The 18,145-nt window shown below is 43.5% G+C and overlaps 2 protein-coding genes and 1 non-coding gene across 6 annotated transcripts in view; 1 reads left to right on the top strand and 2 right to left on the bottom strand.

The window, feature by feature from the left end:
• Positions 1-18,145, bottom strand: part of RBM6 (RNA binding motif protein 6) — a 100,795-nt gene that overhangs the window by 33,083 nt on the left and 49,567 nt on the right. For 3 of the 4 annotated variants that reach the window (XM_075547395.1, XM_075547396.1, XM_075547397.1), the window contains exon 6: positions 14,858-14,931. The exons of the other annotated variant lie outside the window; for it this stretch is intronic. In XM_075547395.1, coding sequence (XP_075403510.1) covers positions 14,858-14,931 — 74 coding nt within the window. The remainder of the gene's footprint in view (positions 1-14,857; positions 14,932-18,145) is intronic. 4 annotated transcript variants of the gene reach the window in all.
• Positions 4,856-5,133, top strand: LOC142445498 (NADH dehydrogenase [ubiquinone] 1 subunit C1, mitochondrial). The gene has a single exon (XM_075547394.1). The coding sequence runs from the start codon at positions 4,861-4,863 to the stop codon at positions 5,089-5,091; it is 231 nt and encodes a 76-aa protein (XP_075403509.1). The 5' UTR covers positions 4,856-4,860; the 3' UTR covers positions 5,092-5,133.
• On the bottom strand, positions 16,376-16,540 carry LOC142447340 (U1 spliceosomal RNA). The gene has a single exon (XR_012784081.1). It is a non-coding gene; the product is annotated as a U1 spliceosomal RNA (small nuclear RNA).

The following is an 18,145-nucleotide window of genomic DNA, read 5'->3' as shown; positions in this document are numbered from 1 at the left end:
ATTGGGATCATGATAGTGTAGGGGAGGAAGCATTAAAGAACTAAAGGAAAGTTGTATGTTTCATCGGTGCTACACTGCACCCTGACTGGCTCGTCTCCTCCCAGCAACCCTTCAGTAAGATGTCCAGTTGCCTCCAGATGGGGTTTGGGTCTCCACTCCGCCTCATACACAACGATTTTTTCATTCTTTGATGTCTGATACCTAACCCGTTGACACCTCGTGATCACACAGGCTGGTGTACTTCTTCCATATGTGGGTTTTGTTGCTTCTCAGCTAGATGGCTGCTTGTTTATCTTCAAGCCTTTAAGACCCCAGATGCTATATCTTTCTTCACATTTGCTTATGCCCCTGCTTATGACAAGAGTTTTTTGAGGCCTGTTGCCTGTTTCTAAGTGTTTTAAGAAAATTAGTCAAAGTTTTAGCAGAATAATGCCCAGGAAAGCTGCATCAGAAAGTCCTCCACACAATATTCCTGCTCATTCTCTTCAAATGAGGAGAATTTTGTGTTTCAATGGGACATCATTAAGCAACCACTTTATAGTCTTGACTTCGCTTCTTCTGACTTCTTTTTGTTTCTTAATTTTAAAAAAATCTTTGAAAGTGAGGGGTGGAGAAGAAACTGGGAAGTTTTAAAGACAACAAGATTAAAAGACAACAGAGATAAACACTGTTGCATACACATTCCCATAACAGCGATAGGGAGTACACTACTGAACAGAGGCTTGACAGAGGATATTTCTATTTATGTATTTTATTTACCTTTACTGCAAATGTATTCATGAATGTCATGGAGCATTTGGGGGACAAAGTTATGAAAACTTCTTAAACATAAGCAAACCCTTCAGGGAATGAGTTGCTGGACCTGGGGGCTCAAAGCTATACTCTCAGGGGACACCCAGGTCAACTGACATAATATAGTTCATAAAGAACTTCAATGAGTTAGCGATTGGAGTCTTAAAAGCTCATTGATCTTTCCCACCCAGAAGAGTGAGAAAAATCTAAGGACATAGGAAACAACCAGTCCCATGGACTGATGGACCCCCTTAGCCATCAGTCTCCAGCCTCCACAACCCTGAAATCTGAAGAACTAGAGGCTACCTGGCTACCACTGCCAACTACTCTGCAAAGGGTCACATTTTAAAAAGCTCCTGGATGGAATGGGAGGAAAAGGTGGGAACAGTTCTCAAAATCCCGAGACCAAGATAGAATAATTATACACAAGGCCACTGTGAGTTGGAACCTTATAACATGAGTCAGAATGCACTCATGAGTAAGGGGTTTCCTATGACTTAAGCTTTGTTTGGGGGCACATGCTGCCCTTTCTCTCCTGCATGCTTGTTTCACGGAGTTCATTCTTCGCTTGTGGTGATGACTTTATTGAACCGTCTATTGTTTGCTTGAAAAGTGATCCCTGGAAAAGGGTCCAGTACCAGGCATGAGGAGTTTCTAACTGCTTCAGGAACGCTACCAGACTACCTGATCTGATCCGAGCTGTCAGTAGTGGTAGTTGGGCACTGTCAGACTTTGTATAACCTGAATTTAATTATGAGGAAAACATCAGAAAATCTCACATTGAGAGACATCCTACAAAATAACTGGCCAGTATTATTCAGAAGTGCCAAGGCCATGAAAGACATGGGGTTGTCACAGAAAAAGGAGACACAGCAACCAAACAGAATTTGATTCTAGACCAGAAGAATATAAGAAAACGTAATGCAATGAGAGAATTGTGTATATGGTATTGCCTCCATCTCCCCTAAGCACTACTTTCTTCCTAACAATTTTTTCCTATTTTCATTTTATTTCAGAGCATCGTGGGCTACAAAAATTACCTCGGGGGCTGCATGCGGCCCATGGGCTACCAATGTGACTCCCCTGCTATAGATGATGCAATATTAATAATTTTCTAATGTGACCATTGTATTGTGAAGAATATGTGGGAGTCTTCCTACTATTGTTGAGTCTTTCCTGTTGTTGGTATTTTGGAGCGTTGTCCGGTTGTCTCCAATTCACAGCGACCCTGCACACATTAGAATGAAATGTTGCCCAGCCCTGTGCCATCCTCACAGTTCATGCTGTGCTAGAGCCTATTGTACCAACTACTGTGTCAATCTACTTCATAGGGGGTCTTTTCCAATTACCCTCTACCAAGCTTGATGTCCTTCTCCAGAGACATCTATAGAGACAACCTGCTCTAGGGCATCAGGAGATGTAGTCATTGTCATTAGGAAATAGTTACCGTATATACTCGAGTATAAGCTGATTCGAATACCTGCCAAGGCACCTACTTTTACCACAAAAAACTGCATAAAAATGTGCTGAAGAACTCGGCTTATACTCAAGTATATACACGGTAATTTAACAAATGAATTCAATCCATTTCTTTCATATAAATTTAATCAATTCCTAATTAAATTAATAAATGAATCCCACTTAGCCCAGGCATGTACACAGCACTTACTATTACAAATGAGCTGTGTTTTGATATTTCCAGTGTGGTTCCAAACATACCAAGCAGTGTTCCATAGCATTCCATTGATGATGCAAAGAAACTACCATGTTAAAAGATCTCTTACTGATCTCAATTATAGGGCTCCATGAAACTTTCTTAAAAAATAAAATTTATGAAAAGATGTTCCATAGCAGCTTCAAATGTTTAATACACTATAACTAGGGCTGTAAAAACCAGCACCCACATTTTTTAAATTTCCCTAGAAAAGTTATCTGATATGTGATGTACCATCTGTTTAGAAAAATCTCAATTTATTTTTTTCCCAGTAACTACTATCAAATGCATGGGATATACTGGCTTGACCCCAACTCTTTGTCTGAAGCACAGTAGACTACTTTAATCATCTGAGGGAGCCTGTCAGCGTGGGTTACACACTGGGCTGCTAAGTGCAATGTCAGCAGTTCAAAAGTACCAGTCACCCCACAGGAGAAAGATGAGGCTTTCTACTCCTTAGACTCTTACAGTCTAAGAAACCCACAAGGGTGGCTCTACCCTGTTCCATAGGGTCATTATGAATTAGAAATGACATGATGGTGGTGAGTTAATGCTATCTTAGTTGACCCCTCTGCTACTTAAGGGATCTTATTCTGGCTCATGGAGCAAATCTCATTCTACGCTCAGGGGCGAGGCTGTGCTGTGCCAAACACCCCTCTGTTGGAACCATTGAGACCAGGGTTTCTCAACCTCAATACAATTGACGTTTTAATCCAGATTATTCTTCACTGCTGAAATAATCCATAGTCCATAAAACCCAGTATTTTACGTGTACGATTCAATAGGATTTTAGTATTCTGCACTCGCAATGTTGATCAACCATTACCATTATCCAATCCTACAAAATTTTCATCCTCTCCAGAAGTTTTCTCTTACAGTTTCCTTTGGAAATCACATTTCATTTAGTTACAGATTTTGTTAACACATTATGACTCCTAATTTCACCATGTAAGGTTGTAAATATGGTTCTAGATAAGCCTACCTACACTGATCTGAAAATTATCAAAGGCACACCATAAACACCCTCAATAAGAAAAAGGCACACATATCCCATGGAATCTGAGGGCAAACTGACAATACCTTAACACCTAGTCCTGCAAAGTACCTTATATACTCGAATATAAACCGACCAGAATATCAGCCAAGGCAGCTAATTTTACCACAAAAACTGCATTAAAAAATGTGAAGCATCCTGGAACCTGAGTCTGCCTTGAACCCTCTGACCCTGGGTCTGTTTTCTTATGCCCAAAGCCTCCACATCTGGGACTGACCAGCCTCCCCAACATGAGAAGCCAGCCTACGACCCCTTTTCTGAGAGTCTGTGGGGCCTGAGTTCACAGGTGTGCTGTCATTACAGCCACACAGGTTGGGTCTAGAGAAGAAGCTGGTTTTTCACTGAGTTGCTCTCAGTTTGATCCCGCTGAGGCTCCTGTCACACAGACTCCTCGCAGCCATGGGCCAAGCCTGGTCCCTGCCGAGATGGTTGCATCCCACAAAACAGTTGGACTCTCTGGAGCACTCAGGGGGCCAGCATGAAAGGTGGCAGCCTCCCACCAAGCCAGGTGCCTGGAGAGCTGGACCCACTGAGGAGTCCAGATCCTCCAGAAGTAAGCCTGCCTTCCCAGACCGTGGTCTGTCCCCACGCCTGTGGTCAGGGCTGGGACACAGCTCCAGGTGGTCTCAGAATGAGCTGCTCCAGTGGGAGCCCCCAGTAGATTGCAGCACCCCTCAGATAACCAAGAACAGCCCAAGTACTCCAAGGGAGAGTCAATCCGTGGGGGCTCTGATTTCTTGAGGGGCAGGGACTGGCTGCAGGCTCCAGAGAAACAGTCCTCTTCCACTAGTGGAGAGTGAACTGGGAAGCTGTCGACCGAAGGGCCATGTTGGTCCCTCTAGGAAGGAAGCAGCAGCTGACTTGTACTCTGGGGAGGCCGAGAAGTGGCAGCTGGTAGCCAAGGAGTGGCAGGAATCTGCGAAAGATGACCAGAGCTTCCTTCCCCGGAGGGAGGAGCGCCTTTCTGGTGGGGGAAGCCAGGCCAGGGCAGCCCCGGGCATTCCACCCAGGAGGACGATAGCAACGATACCGCTGATGACACCGAGTGGGTGCAGGGGCAGAAGTGCTCCTGGGTGACATGACCAGTCAACTCTGACTCGGGTGGGCTTGGGGAGTGGTGATGGAAACAGTCTGCTTTGTCATTGTCAACAGCCACCTGATTGTGACCCTTTCTGGGGATGATTCTATACTATTTGCATTTGGCAAAAGTGTTATTTTGTAGCCATGGTCTTGGTGGTGGGTTGCTGAATAAACTTTCTTTTCTTTTTGCAACCTCAAAAAAAATGCTGACGTCGTCAAGATGGCGCCGCCCGCGGTCCTGCGCCCTTTCTCCCGGCTGCTGACCCCGGCCCGGCTCCCGAGCGGTCTTTCAGCGAGGTCGAAGTTCTACGTTCAGGAGCCGATAAATAGCAAACCTGATTGGCTGAAGGTTGGACTGACCTTGGGCACCACAGTTTTCCTGTGGGTCTATCTCATCAAGCAACATAATGAAGATGTTTTAGAGTATAAAAGAAGAAATGGGTTGGAATAAACTATTGAAATACTGGTACAGTCTGCTCCATGTAGTGACTACAGGAATTCTTCTGGATTCACCAATCTTTTGAATGTAAATGAGAAAGGAAAGTTATTTGTGAATGTATATCTCAGCATTTGTGGGTTACTTCATTATGTGAAACAAATTAGAATACTTCCTTATTCTTCAGATAATGCATCTTGTGATAACTTGGCAGAAAATGTCAACTTTAAGGTATAATACTAAAAGCGTTTCAATTTAGAAGGTATGTTGTGTTAAATGTACAAGTGGAAAAGGTTAATCATTAAACATTCAATGCAGATTTAATCTAAAAAAAAATGCTGAAAAACCCGGCTTATACACGAGAATATACGGTAATAGATCAGAAAGATAAGTTATAACCTGAAAGTTTCTCTTGGATGTAGAAGATTGTCTAATAATGTTGAATGCTACCTGTAGTCAGAGTGATTCTGGTCATGGGAGAACTAACTACCTGCAATGCTGGCTTTCAGAAAGAAAAAGGCTGGAAGGGCAATAGTCCGTCAGCCTCCTGCCTTAAGTGCTGGTGCACTTATCCCTCTAGACACGGTCAGGACAGGTGCTACCCAGGCCCTCTTGCTTTCTTTCAGTCCACACATCTAGTCTCATGGGAGGGGAACTGGGCTGCAGCATCACCTGAACCTGCTGCTACAAATCCAGCTGCCACTTGCCAGGGACCTATGAATCTGGAGTCCAAGTAGAGTAAAAATAGTCAGCTAAGCCGAGATCTTTTACTACATGCTCTCAACAACAGACAGATCAGTTTCCTACACAGATCCATTTGTCATTTTGGCAGTCCATAGTACTTTTCAATATTGTTCTCCGGCACCACAATTCAGATGCATGTATTCTTTTGCAGCCTTCCGTATTCAATACCTTGGAAAAAGTATGGCCAGAGGCAAAGATGGCAAAACTTTGTCTTACACACTTGGGATATATTGTTAGGACAGACCGGTCCGTGGAGAAGGACATCATGCTCGGTGCAATGGAGGGGCAGCAAAAAAGAGGCAGGCCCTCAATGAGATGTACTAACACAGCGACTGCATCGACGGACTCAGACATAGGAACAACGGTGCGGATGGCGCAGGGTGGGGCGGTGTTTCCATGTGCTCTCCACAGGGCCTCTATGGGTCAGAACCGACTCAATGGCAACCTAAAATCAACTCAACAACAACAAAAAATCCATACCACCAACCACTACTTATCCATTTGTACTCTAACCTCATGACTGTTCTGAGGCACTTACTAGGAATATCCACATTGACGGAAGGGACAACTGAGACCAAAAGTTACAGAAAGCTAGGAGCTGGATGTAACAGGGATTGCTAAACCTTTCTGTGCTCCTGGTCCTACACAGTCAGGAGCTATACAGGTCACATCCTGAATCGTGCATCTGCATAAGCTCTGAGCTTGTTAATTAGAATCATACATATTCTGCAGCCTTTTCCAACAACCATCTGTAATCAGGCCCCAAAAGGCCAGAAGACTATAAAATTAACACTTGTACATCCATTTTTATAAAAAGCCAAACATTAACTAAAAATACAAGCTGAAACAGAGAGATGCAACCTCATTGGAAGCCAAAGGTTAAAATATACAGGCACATTTCCAGTTTAGCACAAATTAAGAACTAAATTATTCTGCCCACAGAAATGAACCTTGGTTTATGTATGATGAAAATAATCATAAGTGTCATTGTAAGAGGCACCAGACTTTCCTCTGAAACTGTCGAATGATAGAGGTTTCTTGGAATTTAGAACAATTCTTATCATTGGAGAGGGAAGCCTGGGGGCACTGTTGGGCAAGTGCTGAATGACAAACTTCCAGGTCTGAGGTTCAAACCCACCAGCTGTTCTGAAGGAGAAAAATGAAGTTAGTTGTTCCCATAAAGACTCACAGCAAGGAAAAAATAATAGGACGGACGGTTGGCGGGGGGATGGGAGAGGGGTGGTGAGGAAATATGTGGGTATTAACAAACCCAGGGACAAGGGAACAACAAGTGATCTAAAACTGATAGCAAGAAGGGTATAGAATGCCTGGTAGGGCATGATGAAGGGCAATGTAACTGAGAGGAATTACTGAAACCTGAATGACGGCCAAACCTGATAGTAGGACAAGAGTAAAGTAAAAGGAAATAGAGGAAAGAACTAGGAGGCAAACGACATTTATTGAGGTCTAAATACAGGCACGTACATATGCAAGCACATTTATATATAACAACAGTGAAATAGATCTATGTACATCTATGTATTTATATGTTAAGTATTAAGGTACCAGATGGACATTGGGCCTTAACTCAAGTGCAACACAAGAACACTTTGTTCTAATAACATGGCATTCTGTGATGCTCAGCTTCCCGACACCACGCTCAAGAAAAAAGGGGTGCGTAAGCAAATGCGGTGAAGAAAGCTGATGGTGCCCAACTATCAAAAGATATAGTGCCCAGGATCTTACAGGCTTGAAGATAAACTAGCAGTCAGTACACCAGTCTGTGTGATCATGAGGTGTCGATGGAATCAAAGGCCCAGAACAAAAAAATCATATCAGTGTGAATGAGGGGGGAGTGTAGAGTGGAAACCCAAAGCCCATCATCTGTAGATAACTGGACATTACAGAAGGGTCACATGGAAGAGACGACCCAGTCAAGGTGCAGTATAGCACTGATGAAACACACAACTCTCCTCTAGTTCTTTAATGTTCACCCCGCCCCCCCACTATCATGATCCCAATTCTACTTTACAAATCCAGCTAGACCAGAGCAGGTACATGGGTACAGATAAAAGTTGGAAATGCAGGTAATCCAGGACAGATTAAACTTCTCAGGATCAATAATGATAGTAGCAATACCAGGAGAGTAAGGGTAAAGTGGGAGGAGAAAGGGGGAACCGATCACAATGATCTACATATAACCCCCTCCCTGGGGGACAAACAACAGAAAAGTGGGTGAAGGGAGACATCGGACAATGTAGGACATGACAAAATAATAACAATTTATAAATTATCAAGGGTTCATGAAGGAGGGTGGAAGGAAAAAATGAGGAGCTGATACCAAGGGCTCAAGTAGAAAGAGAATGTTTTGAAAATGATAATGGCGACAAGTGTACAAATGTGCTTGACACAATGGATGGATGGAAGGATGGATTGTGAGAAGAGCTATGCAAGCCCCCAATAAAATGATTTTTATAAAAAAGACAGTCTTGGAAATCCTATAAGGGGTTGTTATGAGTTGAACAGACTACATGGCAGGGGTCTGGCTTTTGTAATTGGAGAGAGGCTTACCAAAGCTACTAGGTATCACAGCTTACAGTCCTAAAGTCTCAAGTTAGATTTCCAGGGTGGTTTAACTGTGCTCCATGCTCATGTCGTCCTGTATTCTGCTCTCTCTTAATATGAGATTTTTTCTCCCTCAGGAGAACTTGTATTTGAAGACCAAGGCAATAGAAATCCCTAAAGAGGCCTACAAGCAGTCCTGCCCATGGTACATACCAATCATCTGAATGAGAAGTACTGTTGAAGCCGAGACTGGAGTGGCTGTAGGCCAGAAAGCCTGGTAACCTTACATTTATCACGTGCCAGACGCAGTTCTGGTCACCATATGTGCATTCACTCAGCTAATACCCAGAGGGATGCAGGACACAGAGAGGGTGAGCCACTTGCCTAAATTACACAGTAAGTGATGAGCGTGCAGGAATCCAGCCCTAGGCAGAGGGCCCATAACCTGACCTTTAGCTTCTGTGTTAAACTGCATCTTGTCCGCTCTACACTCAATTGCACAATCAAATCATAATCCTTAAAGTCACCTTTAATTCTTCCAATACCCAACTTTCCTTTGAGTGAGATCTTCAACAATCCTTAGTTGACATTCATTTTATAATACAATTTTCCATTTTGTTTCCGATCAATAGCCCTGCTGAGAGCAACCAGAAGGTGTTGCGAAGAAATTTCCAGAAAGAATGGCAAGGCCATGAGTTGCCCCCGTGAGCTCTGGCCAGGATGTTACATTTTTGTCAGTGAAGATGTTTGGGAATAAAGGTTGTTTAGGCAACACCACAACCATGCAAGTATTTATAAAAATAGCTGCTTGTTGTTACTCCGAGCATAACCAATATAAATTACAAAGCATTTCAAAGTCTCCTCATTTCTACCAACTTGGAAATGATTCCCACAACCCGGATCTTCATCTAGATTGTCCCCTGTGGCCTCACAAATAGTCTCCCCATTTGTAAGACACAAGTTTTCCCTACTGCGTGAATTGAATAACAAGAAGAAATCCCATTCATATCTGGCTTCTCCAGGTAACTTTCACAGACATCCTGGACATCAGTCATCCCACCTCTCTTCACTTTACTTAACCCCAAAGCACCAGTTCATAGCCCTCACACATAGTCCACAACCTTCACGCCCCATGCCAGATAAATGCCAGTGAATCAAAGTCCCAATGGGGTCACTAGAGTTGATGTCATCAAGAGCAGTTGGTGTCAGCCCCGCCCTGACTCACGCTCCTGGACAGACTTCCTCCCATACCAAACCATATAGAATCTTAGGGATGTTTAACTTCAACGAATCAGACAATGCTATGTGATAAATATTGAACTCAAAACTCACTGGCATAGAGTCGATGCAGACTCATAGCAACCTTATAGAATAGGGGAGAACCGCTCCTGTGAGTTTCCCAGATTACAGCTCTTTATGGGAAGAGAAATCCGTATCTTTCTCCATTGAAGTGGCTGGTGATTTCAAACTGCTGGCCTTTCTGATCACTGCCCAATACATAACCGCTATGCCACCAGGGCTCCTTGACAAATATGAGGGAGCATCAAACAGTCCATAGAGAAATCCCATTATCTTTTAATCCACCTCAGTGGAGTTGGAAAGAGACCTGGAGACAGGGTTACACACTGGGCTGTGACCTGCAATGAGAGAGAAACAAGGTTTTCACCTCGAGTAAAGAGCTACCGAGCCGGGGGAACCCAGGGGCCCATTCCACCGTGTGCAGTGGTGTCGCTGTGAGTCAGAGTGGACGGGAGGGCAGAGAGTTGGAAATGTAGTTGGCTTAAATGTAGTATTTCTTAGGTTTCATGAGTATTAACAAAATTCTTTTGTAAAATCTTTCTACATGGGATTCTAACATTATTAGTAACTGGGTGGGAGCATAAAATTTTTTTCCTCCTTCAATCACTACTTCATTCTTTAAAACATTATTGATATAGATTCACAAATAATAATTACCAAAATAATGTAGTCAAAAGAGCAAACATTTTGACAAAATCAGTAACTATAAGAACACCGGCAGCCTAAAATCGACTATGGTGAAATATACAACTCTTTTTAATATGACTGAACTAGTGAATTATGATCTATGAATTATGTCAATAAAACTGTTATTTTTATTATTTAAATAAAAAACACTGACAGCAATACCAGTGCCTGCAAACTAACAGCTCTGACCAGACAGCATCAGAAGATTCAAAAAGTAAATTAGCATATTTTTATCCTTGCAGCTATGTAAGCTAGGTCCACAAAAAACAAAAAGTGCTTTTGCTGTTCTGAGAGGGCACTTCTGTAAATGTCTGTGAGACACTGCATACAACTGTACAGCCATGCACTTTGGTGTCACTCCCCTGCCCCCCCCCCCTTGTACAGTCTCTCGCCCTCACACTCCTGGGTGAGGACACTCAGAAATTTCACATTAGGTGCTAACAGTACCCCTTTTTGGCATGCTTTGTAAAGTCAGGCTGATTCTGTCACATAATCAACTCATCCTTAACTAAAGACCAAGGATGTCAAGTAAACGGCACAAACTCCAGAAGAGATAAATTCTTCTAGAGGTTTCTTGGGGAGGAGGGCATTTTAATGAATACTTGGGTATAAACATCGACTCTGCCAATTTAAGAATGAAGGAGAACATTAAGTGTCTCATGCCTGCAGACCAAATGACAACAGTTGGAGGAGGTGGTCTAAGACTCACACTGGCCAACCACTGAGAATTTAATACAGTGCTCATTTCCCTCCCTTTCCAGCAGTCGCAGTAAATGGTACACCCAGAAACACTCCCACCACCACCGAGCCGATTCCGAGGACAGAGCAGAACTGTCCGTGAGGATTTCCGAGACTGTCAATCTTTGTCGGAGTAGAAAGCCTCATCTTTCTCCGGCGGTGTGACAGGATGGGGTTCCAGCCGCTGAGTTGGCAGTGGATAGTCCAATGTATAATGCACTATGCCACCAGGGCTCTTACACCCAGGAAGCAAGAGAGATGGCAGTCACCCTAAATCCCCAGGGACTTGGACAGCAAAGAAGGGTGGTAAGGGCATGTAACCACAGTTAGAAACCCTTCGGGGGTAGAATGAAAGATTCTGCCCCTTCTACACAGCTATGGCAACAACACCGTCTGTTGAAAATAGTTCCCCATACAGCTCCAGGCTAAGTGGTGTCCTGTGGGTCTCCCTAGCCACAATGCTCAGTGCGGCCCCCTAAAGTGAGGCTCCCTTAAAGGTGCTGGGAAAGGCCTTAGTGAGCATCCCTAGCGACCTCACCAAGGCTCACACAACTCACAATACTTAGGAAGCAAGCTGACAGAAAGCTCTTACATCTCCTGAATCAAGCGTGCCAGGAAAGAAAGTCCTACATACAGCATTCACCACAAATCACCATTCCAAATGCCCTGTCATTCCTCAAGCAGCTTCGCCAACCACCTGACCTAAAAGTGTCCCATCACACATCCTCTCAACACTCTGCTTCATTTTCTTCATAGCACTTAGCATGGTTATATAACCAGTCTGCTTGCTTACACTGCCTTTGCCACGAAGACCAAAGCTACTGTCTTCTGTCTTCTTCACAGCTTTAGTCCCAGCATCCAGACACCCAGCACACTGCAGGGACTCACACTTGCAGTAAATGCACCCCAGATCCCCACAGAGTAGGTCCCAGTATTACTCCTCAGAGGGAATTGAAGCTCAGGGAAGTTAAAAAACTTGCCAAATGTAATTTAACTAAGGTAGGCAGTAACAGCAAACTCTAAAACCTGGCCTCTTCTTTTCTGTGATACACTATCAGACGATACACATTTTCCTGGATTAAGATAAACATGTTTCAGAAACAGTGGAGATAATTATACAACATTGTAAATGTACATTACATCACTAAGCTACTGGCTTAAAAATGAAAAGGAAAAAAAGTGGGGGGGGGGGAGTTTTATTTTATATGTATTTTACCACAATGGAAAATATGTCCATATAAATCCCATTGTGAAAAAAAATTTTTTTCTTCTTCCTATCAAAGTGAACTTGTGCACACACTAAAAATTCAGAGCATGCTCAAGGGCTCCTGAAATCTGTACAATTCAACAAGGCAGGCTGCTGCTGTGTTCAATGCTAGCGCCATGCTATGCTCCCTGTCCGTGGCCCAGGGAGAATAAAAATATAGAAAATGGGAGTGAGAATGTGCAAGAATGCCTTATTAAGAAATAACTCCAATGGGTACTGAATATGAGCAGAAAGAAATCTGAAGTTTATTGGATCCATGGGTACCATAAAAACTTTGGCACCTTGTTGGCCTGCAATTATAAAGCCCACGGCAGAGACTCTCTTCCTGGTACTCTTGCACACTAGGACACACACCTGTAAAAACACTCTCAACCTCAGACCAAGAAGAATTGGGGCCATGCTCCTGCTGATGTCCTACTCACTGGGCAAGGGCCTAAGAATAATGTTCACGGAAGGCTGAGCAGGAGTGTCTCTAAGGCATGTCTTCACCTTCCGGCTGCTTGTGCAAACGAGCCATTTCCAGCTGTGGGAAACAGAGAGCAGCCTGAGGATAGTTCTGCTTTCAAAGCAGGTTGCCCTGGTTCTATTTAAGCGCACACTCTGGGTCAGGTGTCCTTACGCTGCGGCCCACGGGCCACATGCGGCCTGCTGAGGACATTTATCCGGCCTGCCGGGTGTTTTTGCTCCCCCTTTTTTTCACTCCAAAATAAGATATGTTCAGTGTGCATAGGAATTTGTTCATAGTTTTTTTAAAAACTATAGTCCAGCCCTCTAACGGGTCTGAGGGACAGTGAACTAGCCCCCCGCTTAAAAAGTTTGAGTACCCCTGTTCTAGGTGTATAGGTATTTTAGACAGGAGCTTTTGTTGGGGTGAAAGAGAGGGTGAAACTGGCATTTTTGAAATTAAAAGTTAAATTAACTCTGATAAAAAGCATTACTCTCTAGAGCAGTGGTTCTCAACCTATGGGTGGTGACCCCTTTGGGGGTCGAATGATCCTTTCACAGGAGTCGCCCAATTCATAACAGTAGCAAAATTAGTTATGAAGTAGCAATGAAAATAATTTTATGGTTGGGGGATCACCACCACATGAGGAACTGTATGAAAGGAAAGGGTCACGGCATCAGGAAGGGTGAGAACCACTGCTGTAGAAGAAATGCTACGTTGGGAAAATGGTACAAACGAGATGGTATTGGCCATGGCTCTTCCACTTTATTCCTGCCGTGCATAGCACTGAGCACTGCCCCACAAGACTTCAGAACTATTCAATGGTAACAAGGTGCGTGTTCTCAATGAGTGTTCTCCTACGAGGACAGTGTGTCGGATGGCTTCAATTACAGGCAACAGACTGGGACCCTCATTCTTCTCTCCCAAGGTGCCATGTAGCATAGTTTCTGGTACATAGTTAGTGGTGTTTATGCAAGACTGACTCAATGGTATACACTGCAAAAATCAGTCTATGAGAAGCCCGCCAGGTCGAGGTATGATCCTAACTCCACCTACTCTCTGAGGACCTGGTGGTGTTATAATAATACTATAGGACCAGGAACATTTCCTCTAATTAGAGCTTGCTCCAATGTATTGACAGCATGTCATCTCAGACACACGAGGGGAGAATATAGCCAACAGGAAAGGTTAAGTGTAATGAGATATACTGCAGAAAACAAAGCCAACATAGTACAGGCAATGTTTACATGAAGAAAAAACTCTATCACTAAGCTTCCTTTTTCCAGTTTCCAAAACAGGCATCAGAGAGAAAACTTTTTTTTTTTTCCAAAATGGGAACACCACGACAAGGAGGATTCTAGTGATTTTGTAATTCCTTCCCCCAAACTACCAGTCAGGGTTCAGTTACAGACCCAAATGGCAATACTAGTGTCAAGCGGAATGCCTCTACATGGTTCAAACCTAAGTGTAGACTCAGATTCACCAGCTCTGACTCTATGCAGTCCAGGACTTGAGTACACGCTGGAGTTGGCAAAGAACAACGATGACTAAAACAGACCCGAGCCATCTTCGCCTCCCCTCCCTGACGGCGTTCTTGCACACAAGGCACTCGCAGGCAGGCCGAGTGCCACAGGAGCGGCCATCACCCTGGGTCCGAGAGTAAGTATGATCTAGAAGCCCTGTGCCAGGCCATTTGTTGGGTCACAAAGATCATGCTTGGTTATTAGGATCCCCATCTCAGTCACAATTCAAGGGAAACACTCCCAGACCTGTCCTCCCCCCTCCCTATCCATTGTCTTTGGAATCTAATCCAACTGCAAAAGGGTTTTGAAAACACGCTGCACCCACGAACTCTCATAGAGAAACTGTCCCGGCATCATTTCAGCTTCTCCTCATAATGGCTTGTTGGTTGGAATGTGGTATGCTCCAGAGATGGCTTTCTCCTACCTTTCCAAAGGGAAATCATCTGAAACCCTCCCTCCCCATTCATGTAAAATATATCCTTTCAGCATCATTTGACCGAAGTATAAAGCAACCTGGTTGGCCTCCATGCATCCGATGGCATCTTCCAAGAGTGAAAACTCCACGCAGACAAAGCCATAGTCGTAACCTGGGGACAGCATTTAAATACAGACGGGAGTGGTGTTAGTGCCTTGCAAACACAAAAGACACACTTAAACCCCCTGCTTCTGAACCCCTTAAACACAAGCCCCCCTCACTAGCCCCACCCTCATCTACACTAGGCAAAGCTGCTACTCCAAATAGAAAAAAAGCAATAAAGAAAGTCTGGGTGTTTCTGGACTTGGAGATATGTCCCCCAATGAGTTTGCCTATGAACCAAGATCCTCTGCCGTCTTTGTAACCCTGACGGTCTGGTGAAGGGGTCCCGGAACAGGGCATCCCACAGAAAGTGCAGGTGGGGACCTTAAGCGTTTTAGTGACAGGCTGAATCTTCTAGGAAAACAGAGCCAGTAAGACAGGAAAGCATCTGGAAAAGTCCGTCCTGAGAGAAGAGGGAGGCACAATTTACCCCACAGCTATGCTAGAGAGCCACCACTTTTTAAGCAGAAACCACCTTCAAAGGCACAAGCACGAATACACAGAAGCAACTATTTTGCTTAGACACAAGAGACTTCTGGTTGGTAGGGACAGAGCACTGCAGGTCTCCTCTTTTATTTCCTTGTTTTAACTCAAGTCATAAACCAGCTAAAATCCTTATGAAGGGAAAAGCATTAAGTACAAATTATTGGGTCCAGAATTGTGCTTTTAATGTACAAAGACAGGTAGTGGGCCGGGCTTTTATGTACAAAGACAGCAGTGGTTAGGCATCAACTCATGTGCACCTAATCTTAGTTATAAAACACCATTCCCTCTCTCTCCTTAGCAAATGTTATTTGCAGCACAGGTCTACAGCTCGCATGACTCATGGGAATGGGGAATCATAGGATTTACAGGCTCCTGAACATTAATGTTCGCGCTTCCGATACTTTGCCTAATACTGATACCATAAGACTGCAAAAGACACTGGCTGCGGCAATGCTGCTCAAGCATCTTCCAATCTTTCTCCAAGCTTCGCAAGATAAAGAAACTCATCTCTAAGAGTGACATGTTGCAAGTGAAAAACCAAGGGTGTGTGTGTGTGTGATTTGTTCAAAACGTAGGTTAAAAACAACGCAAACCCTAGGACAATTTCAAGCACAACGTATAAAAATAGAAAATGGCTATCCTTGAAATCAAACACCAAATTCACTGCCAGAGTTGATGACAACTCATCGCAACACCATATAGGAGGCTAGAATTGTCCTTGGGGTTTCTGAGCCTCTAATCTTTATGGAGCAGACTGCCACATTTTCTCTCACAGACTCACTAGTGCGGTCAAACCGCTGGACTTCAGTCAGCAGCCAAGTGATCTTGACCACTGTGCGAAGCCCTACACACACACACACACACACACACACACACACACAATCTTTTTTTGAATAATAATTGTAAAACCCAACACAATAAAAAGCAGTCTTTTGAAGATGGAAGGTCTTTATTTGCAAATGCGTTATCAGGGGAGAGTGCGAACGCAGTCCCCCACTACCACAAATTATGCAGTCAAGTTTCCCACATTTGGGGAAATTGCAGGGGTCAGCACATCCTGGGTGCAATGGATAAGCCTCGCCCTGGGAAAACCACCTTCGTGATCAGGGTATCTCCCCTAAAAAGCACAGTCTTAAAAAGAAAAAAAAAAAAGACCACAGTTGGTGAAATGGGTTGGGCTCCTTGGAATGATAGCTTGAAATGTCTTATTACACCGCAGTCAAGTTTTATTTCATATTTATGAAGACTCTTTTAAGTTCATTAAAAAACGTGATACTGATTATTAACCATGGCTTTCAGTTCTTAGGACCTGATCAGGTAAGAACAATGTCTCCCAGAAATTGCAATACCTCCTTGGGCGGAGGTTTTGCTATCATGCTTTCTCAGCTCTAACCAGTATGGATTAAAATTAATCCCACCAATTTCTGTTCCAATTTACCACCAAAATCAGATTATTTGAAAGATAGAAACTATTTGAGAGAGGCAGTATTTATGTTGTGTGCATCCTACTAACAATGGAAACTCTTTGGTCACTAATTACTTTCAAATGAATTCTCTCATACCAACTCTGAGCACCCCACAAACATTTTACACAGAGTTTGGGAAACATTGTAAATAGCTGGAACCATGAAGGGCCCTTTTATCACTAAACATCTACTGAAAATACTCAAAGTACACGTCCACTACAGAAAGGGTTAACCCAGAACAAGTTGTGAGCATTCCCGTGTCCTGATTATCTTTACAGAGCTTCTCAAAGTGTGTTCAGGTCAATGGAAAGCAGCCCTCTCCACATTAGCCAAGTGAAAAATATAGGGGACACACATCAAGGTGGCAGAGCCCCAAGGTTCTTTTCCGTGCTTAAAGAAATGCCTACAGTGGCTGAGAGGAAACCCACAGACGCCATCGTATCAGTCATCCTGTGCTCAGGGACACATCTGATAGGGAAATCCCTGGGAGGCAAAAGAGCCTGCAGAAAACACAGTCAGCATTTCCTAGCATCTCTGTACAGCTCCTCGACAGGCTCTACACCATGCTACCTTTCATCCCATTTCAATCTAAACCTGCAACTCACTTTCCTTCCCTAGAACTTACTTATCAAACAAGAATAGAGTAAATTGTTTTTTGTTTTATAGAAAGGTCACACTCTAATACCTAAAACATTTTTTTAAACTTATTTTTTCAAAGAGGACCCAATCTTTATCCCAGACATTTTGTAAGCTGAAGACTCAATGGTAGTACTATAAAGATTTTTGAGTAGTCAACATATAATATCAATGACAGTTCTAAGTAACATTAATAGAGCAGTTGTTAGTGCAAGGCTCTATTCTAAATGCTTTACCTGTATTTGTTTAATCCTCATAACTAAAAACTATTAATTTCCTTTTACCCATGGTGAAACAGGCAAAGAAAATATACTAAGTAATTTGTACATCACCACTTCAATGATTAAGTATCAATACTAGACTCCAACCCAGGTCTCCCAGATCTACTACACTGTATAACTCTCACCCTTTAAAGATTCTGGTTGTTTAAGTAGCCTGAATTCCAAACTCTGCAAAGTCCAATAACCCTGTCACTGGGTCCCCATGAGCCTGAACACAGCTAAGAATATGTATATCATTAAGAAATACTGGAATCAGGCCTTGAGGACAATGTTCCCGATTAGAGCAGCCACTCAACAGAGAGGACCACATGGCCGGCCCCACTGTGAGACATGACATCCCTCACTGACCCATAGC

This window comes from Tenrec ecaudatus, chromosome 4 (genome assembly GCF_050624435.1).
Source record: "Tenrec ecaudatus isolate mTenEca1 chromosome 4, mTenEca1.hap1, whole genome shotgun sequence".
NCBI lineage: Eukaryota > Metazoa > Chordata > Mammalia > Afrosoricida > Tenrecidae > Tenrec > Tenrec ecaudatus.
The sequence above is the reverse complement of the archived record's forward strand: the minus strand, read 5'-3'. Positions and strand labels throughout refer to the sequence as shown.